The 10,592-nt window shown below is 45.2% G+C and overlaps 1 protein-coding gene across 1 annotated transcript; it reads right to left on the reverse strand.

Annotated features, from left to right (window-relative positions):
* Nucleotides 1–240: 240 nt before the first annotated feature.
* LOC128104496 (glutathione S-transferase A2-like) lies at nt 241–9,203 on the reverse strand. The gene is made up of 6 exons (XM_052729449.1): nt 9,117–9,203; nt 6,226–6,277; nt 5,264–5,396; nt 3,364–3,505; nt 1,168–1,299; nt 241–366 (listed from the first exon to the last, which is right to left on the reverse strand). Exons 1-6 carry the CDS (start codon nt 9,201–9,203, stop codon nt 241–243), a joined length of 672 nt encoding a protein of 223 aa, XP_052585409.1.
* Between the last annotated feature and the right edge of the window lie 1,389 nt (nt 9,204–10,592).

The following is a 10,592-nucleotide window of genomic DNA, read 5'->3' on the forward strand; positions in this document are numbered from 1 at the left end:
GCTAGTGTTCTTTTTATTTAGGTTTTCCTAATTTTTACAAGCTTTGCTTTTGTTTGTGGTAATGACTGTTTGCCTTCCCCTAACTAGGTTATACCTGCAGTCCCGGGTCAACAATTTGAACACATGACACATACACACCATTTGTTCATGTTTATTATCTCAAACTAGCCGTGATACACAGCTGCTTCTCATTTTTGCAAAACATCAGAGACTTGCATCTATTCCCTCCGTCACTCAGCTTTACTTAATATTGAAAACCTTCTTTGCCTTTTCAATTGTTTTCTCATCTGTGGGAGGCTTTCTCTGGCTGCCAGGCTGTAGGAACTTCTTCACATTGGGCAGGCTGCTGAGTCTGCTCTTCAGGGCCTGTAATCCAGAAAATACAGCCTGAGAGTCAGAACGGCTTATGTGAACAGTCCAAAAAACTCTGTGCCCCTCCCGGAACACGACCAACTACATCCTTATAACAGTTCCCGTGTAGACATGAGAAGAATGATAAAACCATGAGCTGAAACCATAGTTCAGATAATGTTCCTTAATATCTCCTTTGACATCCAATTACCTTCTCCTCAGGTCCCTGACACACACTATAGATCTGGTTTTGTGGTGCAGAGCACAGAGCACTGTGTCTCTCAGGTGTGAAAGCAGAGACTACCAAAGAAAACTGAAGACAGAAAAACTGAGTTGGAAATGGAGCCAGAAAAGCTCAAAGTCTAACCAGGAGCAACTCACAGCCAGTTTTCACACCTGAAGATAAGGATGGGGTCCCTGGGGGTGGAGGACAGCATGGTGGGGGCTGTGGAGAGGGAAGCACAGTGTTGAGTAGTCAGAGCTGAGGAAGGGGATCAGCATGACAGAGACCTGCTCAGACACTGAATGTGCAAAGACAGGACACGTGAGATGGAGGATGAAGGCCAGAAGCATCCTGCAAAAAACAGGGGTCCAGGGAGAGAGCTGGGGGTCCTGTGTCTTTCTCGTTACAAATGGTAAAATATTCTTCTTGGGGTGCCAGCCTCCAATCTCCATACACAAAAGATAATTTTCATGCCTGAAACCAGGGTCCAGTAGCTCAGTTTGGAGGCCCGAGGATGGGCCCTCAGTAGCCCCCAGGCCACCATTATATTCCAGAGGCATGTGGGTGTGGCTGCCTCTCTGAGGTGATCTCACCTTCAGCAGGGGGAAAGGGGCCAGAAGGCTGGAGTCAAACTCTTCAATATAGAGGAGAAGTTCCAGCAGGTGAATGTCCACCCTGGTCAGCCTGTTGCCAACAAGGTGGTCTTGTCCGTGACTCTTCAATACCTGCAAAATTAAAGGAGACAGATTATGAACATAGAGTTAGGCAGGGACCACTGACTTTTCCCAAGTCCCCCAAGGGACACTCTGCCTCTACCTGGCAGGGATAGAAGTGCAGACATTTCTCTAGGCCTATGATACAAGAGGGAGAGGGAGAAGTCAGGTGTGCGACCTCCTCTTTAAAGCTCAGGTGACCTTTCTCTGTCATTGCCAATTCCTATGGCCTTCACAGCATCCACCCTTCTGTATATTTTCCACATATGGTAAGGGCGTAGCCTTGACACATCATGGTTCTTCTCCTTATTTTAAACTGATGGAGCACTGAAATTTCAGGACATTCCTCTCCCTTTCCTCTGTTCAATCTCTCTTGGGCAGAGGCTCCATCTGCAGGGAGCATCAGTCACCAGAGAACATCCCGTGTCTGCTTTCTCCTTTGTCTGCTCTCCTGGGATCTGTGGAATCTGAAGTACACCTGACTGAACTACAGCACACCCTCCCCTTTACAGCATTGGCTCTGACTGCCAACCTTCACTGTGTCGTGATTGACATGCTGATTGCACAGGGTGAACTGATTTGGAGTCGGTAAGTAACATTGTACTGATAACACATGAATGTTGACAGACAAGCATGCCAACAACATATGGTGCTAATCTTGCTATCTGATTGGCAGCTATGTATTTATTTAACATTTATTTCAACATTTCTGGTTGTGTGATGATTGAATAATGACACTGTCTTAGTTACTTTCATATGGCATTTACTTAAATATCCCAGAAATATGAAAATCATAGACAACCACAAGGAAAAGCACTTCTAAAATCATGAACTACAAGTAAAGACCTATAAAAGGCTTTGTGGTCACCTTATCACACTGTACATGTCTACAGAGAAAAATATAATTAGCACATCCAAAAGCAAAAGGAAGCCAGGCAGGGTGACACACACATTTAATCCCGGCACTCAAGAGGCTGAGGCAGGTGGATCTTTGTGAGCTCAAGGCCAGTCCACTAGGAGAGTTCCAGAAGAGCCAGAGCTATATAATAAAGAGACCCTATCAAAAAAGAAAGAGAGAGAGAGAGAGAGAGAGAGAGAGAGAGAGAGAGAGAGAGAGAGAGAAGAAAAACTAAAAATACAAAAGGCAGCATCAAATATTCTCAGTATATAGTTCATTGTGTGCATAGAGGTCATAAATCTCTGTAAGCTGTCATGGATGAACATTATGTCCTAGGAGACAGGGCCTTGACTCCAGATGGCTCTGTGAGGACCTGATGGCTCCTAAAACCCTGGCAGCTTCCACAGAGCAGAGACAGCAGTGAATGAATTTTCAGTGAATGGATAAAATATAAGGTGATGCTATGTAACATGGGGGTCACAGTCAGGTCTCTCAGGAATGTGTAGGATGTCCTTATCCTCTAGGATCATAGCTCTGTTCTTATCTTTTATTTGACAGAAGATCAAGTAGTTCTGAAATGTTCTTGATCTTCCTCCAAAGAGAAGCCCTGACTAAGAGAGGCACTCCATGTCACTGACACGCCTTCATTTGCTGAGTGTGCATGGCTCTCCTCCAAGCCCTGCATCTGTGACCCCAATTACGGCAGGTCAGTTTTCCTTAACATCTCTTCATCATCTTCCTCTTCTCCACCCTCCATCCCTGTCCTTGTTCAGGTACTTCTCCTCTGTCTTTGAAGCACTACCATATTCTCCTGACAGCCAGTCACTCTCTGGTCTCCTGTGTGATGACAGAATATTTCCCCATCTGTGTTTTTCTTAGTTTCCTCTGGCATTGAAGCCCATTGTGTTCTGCAGGATCTGGGTCCATCTCTGGTGTGGCTCAGCCTTCCACAGATCAAATTCTGGTTGTGGCCATGAACCCTGTTGCATACTGACCCCTAGATTGGGATGACCATGCAGGGCTCCTTCACAGGCCATTTTCCACAGTGCCCTGTGGGGCAGGGGGCTGCACAGAGAGGCTCATGGAAGGTCAGCACTGCAGCAACCTTTCTCTCCCAGACTCTACCTTTCTCTTGTCCTTGGAACTCAGTGTCCCCTGACTTCAAAGAGCCTACTTACTTTTTCAAAGGCAGGCAAGTACCGGTTTTTGGTCCTGTCTTTTATCAAGGAAATCTTGGCTTCTTTTTGGTCTGGGGGACATAGTATCAGTTGCATGATCATGTCACTCAGATCTACAATACCTTCTGTATACATGTCAATCCTGAAAGACAAAATATCCAATTGGTCAGTGTGTTCAGGGATTCACTATTTTATATTTTAATCTAAAAACCTCAGAAATTTACACTGAAATGTGGTTTCAAACTTATTCACCTCTAGTGGATCATTATCCTTGTATTTAACAGATATATTAACTTTCTCCCTAGAACACCCTTTCCAACCAGATACACTTTCAGAATTTTTGTTACACATACATGACCCATCCAAAGCACAAAGAGCATCACTGGCCCGACTAGAGATGGAGCTCTGATAAACTTGTTGGCATCTGAGGTGACAACCATCAACTCTACACCAGGCTGTTTCTCTTTCTCTCTATCACTGTGTGTGTGTGTGTGTGTGTGTGTGTGTGTGTGTGTGTGTGTGTGTGTGTGTGTGTGTCTGTGTGTGGGTGTGTGTGTGTGTCTGTGTGTGTCTGTGTCTCTGTGTCTGTGTCTCTGTGTCTGTCTGTCTGTGTGTCTGTCTGTCTTCTCTCTCTGTGTTGACTGTGTCTGTTTCCTTCTGTTTCTCTGTCTCTCACTGTCTGTCTCTGTCTGCCTCTCTCTGTCTCTCTGTCTCTCTGTCTGTCTCTGTTCACTGGCATGATTTGTTCTCAACAACCATGCAGGGATTCTCAGAGCTAACAAGCTGCCTCCCATGTGATTTCAACACAGAGCCCTGGTTGAACCACCAGATGGGTATCTGCCCATCTCTCCTTCTGCTGCATGACCCAGAGTCATTCTTGGTCAGTGTTAGAGGTTCTCCAGTCATTTCTCATAAAGCACATCTGTATGTCCTCCACACACCGCTGCTGGATTCTGGCCTTGTTAACATTTGTCAAGACTTGTCTGTTTCTTTACTCAGTTAAACCACAAGACACATATGTTCCCTTGTTCTACACTGTATTTTATACAGTGCTTTTGGAAAAGAGTTTCATTGTCACATTTTCACACACTATCGTTGATAACTCCTGAAAAGGTGGTATTCTGTGTTTCAAAGCATCCATAACAGTCTAAGAATGTTTACATGCTGCTAGGAGTATTTCTATATAAGCACTATTAAAGCCGAGTCTCTCTTTCCATGGACATATGTTTCCCACACTAGTGTTGCTGGCTAGCACCACATTTAGCTCTCTGAGCAACTACAATACTCATACACACAGTGGTCTATGAATGAAGGATTTTGTCACATCACAGTGAGTCCCAGCATGGGTGGTACAGTCAGCTTGGCTGCTTTAGTTCTGAATTAAATGCTATAGGTAATCTTGGTCCTTGGGAACCGGTCTCTCTAAGGCTCATTGAGTTGACCAGTCCGTAGAACAGGCTGGCAATTCAGGTCTTGCTCTGCACTATTCCTACTCCTGGGATGTGGGAAGCAGCTCCTTCCCCCTTCCCTCCCTAGGACTCCTCCTCTAGCCTCAAGCCCTGTGTCCTTTGTCCTAAGCTGTTGGCTGAGATCCAGTCACTGAAGCCTTGAGCACCTGGAGTCCTGATTCCACCATGCTCAGGGCCCTTGGAACATCATGTTTGCAACTCTGTCCCCATGCTGTGCTGGCAACATCATCCTCTGCTGCAGTCACACTCACCTGAACCCACCCCAGCTGCTCCTCCCTCTCCTCCATGGACTCTTCCTACTTAGTCTAAGTGTTCATATCCATCACCAGCCTGCTCCTAGACTCAAAGCCTGCCACTCTCTTGCTCATTGATGGAGACACCAATTCCTTCCTTCGTTTCCCCTTGGAGTAATAACAGGAAATGTACCGTACAGGGCTCTCTCCTTCGCGTCCTTGCCGTAGAGGTCGTATTTGGTGGCGATGTAATTGAGAATGGCTCTGGTCTGCACCAGCATCATCCCGTCAATCTCCACCAGGGGCACTTGCTCAAACATCAGGTTCCCATCTTTGAAAGAAGAAAGGAAAAAAAAAAATGTGTGCAAGTCTCACGTCTCAGGAACAGAAAAGTTGTATTGAAATGTCTGATCATTCAAAGGAAAGATAAGTGATTGGCAGCCAGTCTTTAATTAAAATCCCATGTACTTTTAGCTCCTGCATCCTCTTTGTCTCATGATCTTCTGTTGGCTTTTGAGTTTCTCTCATTCACTGTTAATTCCTATCCAAATGCATATCATATCTCTCATGCATGTTTTTATGTTTAATTCATGTCCCTGGGTACGTTTGGAAGATGAGGAGGGACAGCAGAGGGCCACCATGCAAACAGGACTAAGTAGGGTGTTTGAAAATCTAATTATGTTCATGATGTTTAGGTGCTATGTGACAGGTTGCTATATAGTGAGCCACCATGAATTCCTCCAGCCTGTATTTATTGGGGGACAGTAACTCATCAGTAGCTATAATGAAAATAACTCAAGAAAATCACCCCAGCTGTTTCTCAACCTATGATTTAATCAATGGCCATGTACTTGTGCGGTTATTAAACATTGGGGTGAAACCCTGACTGAGTAAGTGGGTGAGAGTGACCTTGAATGAAAGAGCTCACTCTGATGCAGAAATAAGGAGAAAACATTCACAATTCACCACACAAATTCTTGTAGAATTCTGCACCCCACTTTTCTCACTGTTTCCATTTTCAGAGCACTCGAGGAGACCCACCACCTACATCTTATCACTCTGCCCTTCTTGGCTATTTCCATCCACCACCCACCACCATCACCTTCTGGTAAACCTTCTACTGGGCACTTCATTGAGGATATATGAATAGTTAGTGTTACCTTTTCTTAACTTTTCCAAATCTTCTGAACTTTCTATAAACTTCTCTTCAAACTGAAAGCAGAAAAAGTCAATGCATTCTCATTAGCTCATTCTGTATCATTTGAATATGAGAGGTCTGTGTCTGCCGAAGTTAAAACCTGAAGTAGACACAAAGGGGCCTGATCATGGCCACTTGGAAATTCAGATTAGATCCATCAGCAAAAGGGTGTTGACCATAACAAAGCTGCTCATTCTTGTAGTGTTCCTCCTCCCTGACCCCACTATGTCCATGCTTAGGTCCTAAGAAGAGAGTGATCTCATGGGAGCACCAGCATTGGGAAATGGACTGTTGAGGTTTTGGGCTCTCAGGAAAGCCTGTTAATGTCAGCAAGAACAGAACAGAACTTTCTGTGTCTCCATTATGGCACATGGTATGAGCCCATGATCATCTGAGTTTCTTTCTTCAGGATATAGTTTTACTAATTTTGTGTATGTGTCTTTTTGTATGTGTGTCTGTGTGTCTATGTGTGGCCTTGAACATGTGAGTACATCCGTCTCGGAGGTCAGAAGCCAGAGGTTAGAGGTTCTATTAGAAATGGAGTGACGGGCAGTTATTAACTGTCATGTGTGCTGGGAACCATAGTCGGTTGTCTGTATGTGGAATAAGAACTCTAAGCAGCCAAGCCATTACTCTAGCCCCGCATCAAAGTTACTTACAACCTGGGACCACTGTTGTATTTTTTAAATAGTTATTTGTTTTATGTATACGTATTAATATATTTTTGTGTAAGGATACACATACCCAATGAAAATTCACTCTGACCTTTTACATGGGTTCCTGGGATCCGAACCCATGTGGCTTAATCTTTAGTCACCCAGCCATCTCTCCAGCCCTCTAGAGTAATAAGCCACTCTCTTCCTTTCTCAGTTTAAAGAAACTTTTCAATCATGAAAGGCTGAAAATCAGCTTCTTCTTTGCTTGGCGAGGCAGTTTGCGGATGACTCCGTAACCGCCCGGACTGAACTGATGGGAATGAAATGTGAGTGTCGACAACTTGCACAGCTTTCAGAGAGCTGCAGAGAGTGCTGACGTCATCAGGGAGGGCGGCTGAACTGTGATGGGGTTGGTGGGTGTGAGGGTGATGAGGTCAATGGGCGGCCTGTGGGCACATTGAGTCTGGAAGGTGTGAGCCAGGGTCTCTAATAGCCCCTGCCCACTGCCTTCTCAGTCACTCTGGGACACGGAACAGGAAGGCGTCTATGCAGATGCCCCACCCCCTCCTCCTGTGCTGAATCAGCAGTCCAGTGGCTTAGAACATATCCCTGAGCCGAAAAGCTGGCATACAGACACTGGCGCCCAATTATTCAATTATTTAAAGCATTCCTCCCGGACTGGCACTAGTGTGTCTCGGTTCTTATGCACCCCTTCATTCAGAAAGGATCCAGCTGAAGCCCTCCCTATTCCTTTAGGAATGGATGTGTGATTCCATAGCTGAGGTAAACACGTTGCCATGACACTGAGGGAAGACACCAAAGCAGCCTTCACAGGACACCACTTCATCCTTCAAGCCTCCTGAGGTCAAGATCTCAGGGAGTGCCCCTGACTTCCTCTCAGGAAATGCCAACTACTGAGCTGCCCTGATGTGAACTGGGTAGTGTTTTTCCCAGTGACACCTCTAGAGGGCAGCACTAAAGCCTACCAGAACTTTCTGCTCTAAAACTGGAAAGGAAAACATTTAACCTCAGAATGCTGCTTCCACACCTCACTTGGACCACTCACACACTTAGATGAAAGCTCACAGACATGGGGGCCACCTGAAGATGGGGCCTCTGTTTTATTCACCACCTACCCTCCCAACCAGGCCTGGGCCTGGCATTTGATAGTCTCTACAAACTGATTACTGAGTATTGATCAGGTTTGACAGGAGGGTTGTTACTGCCTTCTGTGTCAAGTTTCCCATTTGTGGTGTATATCTTTAATTTAAATCTGTTAAGTGTCTCTTTTATAGTTTACCCTTTTAACATTTTTTGTATTATAGGAGTGTAGCGGGAGGCAGTGTAAGTGCCCATGGAGATCAGAGGCACGGGAACCCTCTGAGGCCAGGGTAACAGGCAGTTGTGAGCAGCCCGTGTGGGTCCTCTGCAAGAACAGCATTGGATTTTGACCACTGAGCTGTCACTTCTGTCTCCTGTCCCCTCTAAACCATTTTTATCATGGAAATTCCTGGGTCTGTGCTGTAAAACTGCACACAAGTTGCAAAGAGCCTCCATCCATCAATCGCCAGCTCCAACAACCACCAGCTAAAGTCACCTTATTCACCTCTGTGCCCATCTTCTCTGCGACTCTGACCTTAATGTCAGCGCTGAGGTGTCACATGTCCCTCTCACAAACACCTCACCGTGAACCTCCAAATGTAAGTCTCTTTTTCCCCCCTTTGAGTTTTTCGAAACAGGATTTTTCTTTGTAATATACCTGGCTGTCCTGAAACTTGCTCTGTTGACCAGGCTAGCCAAATATAAGTCTCTTTTTAAAATAACAGTGCCATACCTAAAATCACAATATCATACCATAATCTGCAACAATCAATTTGTATTGCCTAATAATCAATATTCAAGTTTCTATTTCTGTATGTCTCATTATATAACTTTGATTCAATGCAAATAGCTAATTAACCAAATAAGTAATTGTTTGATTTTTTTTCACCTGAAAACAGCTTTTAATGTGAATGTGTTCTTTGGCAGAAAATGCAATAAAATTTTCATTTGTGCAAATCAGTCCACCTTTTCAATACATGAAGATTATCATTTAACATGAAATGTGCACAATTTTGCTAGTGTGAAGTCTCTCAGCTTAGAGAAGTATTTTAAACTTATCTTAGGTCCGGTTCCAGAAGCACAATGCACAACCTACCTCCACCCCTGCTGCAGCCAGCAGCCACCTGATGCATTCCATTTTGCCCCGGGCATTGAAGTAGTGAAGCACGGGCTTCCCGGCCATGGCAGCAACTGTGGTTTCACTAACTATGAAGGGAAAAGCAAAGAGGTCAATCCCAGGGAGACTGAGCTTTGGGATGTAAGTAATAACACAACACGAGAGGAGGGAAGTCTGCCTTCTTCATGGGCAGCTTCCAGGGGGAGGGTCTCTCTGTCTCTGTCTTTGTCTCTCTCTCTCTTGTTTTTTTGAGACAGAGTTTCTGTGTGTAACAACCATAGCTGCCCTGGAATTCACTTTGTAGACCAGACTGGCCTTGAACTCACAAAAATCCACCTGCCTTTGTCTCTCATATGCTGAGATTAAAGGCATGCCCCCCAGGAAGGTCTTCTTGTCTTCATTTCTCATCTATCGGTGACCATGAATGAGCAAATGCACCAAACCAGTTACAGCTGGCCATGTGCCTTCACTTTGAGGACATAAACAGAGCAGCCCTGATCCCAGAGTAATGAAGGACTGGTGTTCTATTGACCTTGGACAGCAGAGCCATCACAGAGGGGATGAGACAAAATCCCTCCCCAGTCCTTTGGCTCCTGGGCTGCTCAGTTCAGAAGATGTAGATGGCTTCGTGTGACCCTGGCTCGTGTTTCTTGTGTGGGAAAGGTAGGTACTTGGGAGGAAGACTTTAAACTTAGTTACATTATGTGCATCTGCACATGACTGTGCACTCTGAACTGACATAAAATGTAGGAACTGGATGTTCCTAGGACTAGCTGCAGAAGCCGGGCAGTTCTCAGTTGCTGTTTCAAGGCTCTTCTATACTGTCGATTTGGACCAGAGATTCTTTGGTTCTGTGACGCTATCCCGGGCAATGTAGTTTATTAGCTAAGTAACCTCACAGAGACTTTATGTCTCTTCTACCCCAGTCAACACAACTCAAAACACCTCTAAAGCTTGCTGAATGTCCTTTAGGGGGCACATTCCGCTCTGCTGTGAACAACTGTTCTAGTTCTTACTCCTGGGGACAATAGCATAGAAAACAGTAACCTCAAACAATCACCAGGCAAGTTCAGCAGCGGAGTTGGGGAGGACATATCAGGGGTGTGGTTGTAAAAGTTACAGGATTCACTAAACAGCCAGGAGGAGTTCAGTCACTCAGACGTAGAGGGGGACAGTTTCAGTTCTGTTAACACAGGGTTGTTTTTTATCCTTTACTTGTTGGTTGGTGTGTCTGTGTTTGTATGTGTGCACATGCGGCCCTCTGAGTACACAGAGAGGTCAGAGAGCAACTGGAGGCAGTTCTCTCTTGTCACCACGTTCCAGGTTTGCCTCAGTCCGTCAGCCTTGGTGGCAGCACCTTGCCTTGAGCTCTCTCTCTGGCCTTTATTATCACTTGGTTTCAAGAGTTGTAACATACAATATCTCTTGGTCACAACATTTAGCATTTGTAGGCAA

The sequence above is a fragment of the Peromyscus californicus genome, unplaced genomic scaffold (genome assembly GCF_007827085.1).
Source record: "Peromyscus californicus insignis strain IS unplaced genomic scaffold, ASM782708v3 Scaffold_11__1_contigs__length_118956290, whole genome shotgun sequence".
In the NCBI taxonomy this organism is placed as follows: domain Eukaryota; kingdom Metazoa; phylum Chordata; class Mammalia; order Rodentia; family Cricetidae; genus Peromyscus; species Peromyscus californicus.

Coding starts and splice junctions, on each gene's coding strand:
- LOC128104496 (XM_052729449.1), bottom strand. CDS start 9,203: ATGGCCGGGAAGCCCGTGCTTCACTACTTCAATGCCCGGGGCAAAATG. Junction 6,278..9,116: donor TGGCTGCAGCAGGGGTGGAG/GTAGGTTGTGCA, acceptor TTCTGCTTTCAG/TTTGAAGAGAAGTTTATAGA. Junction 3,506..5,263: donor GACGCGAAGGAGAGAGCCCT/GTACGGTACATT, acceptor TTTGTCTTTCAG/GATTGACATGTATACAGAAG.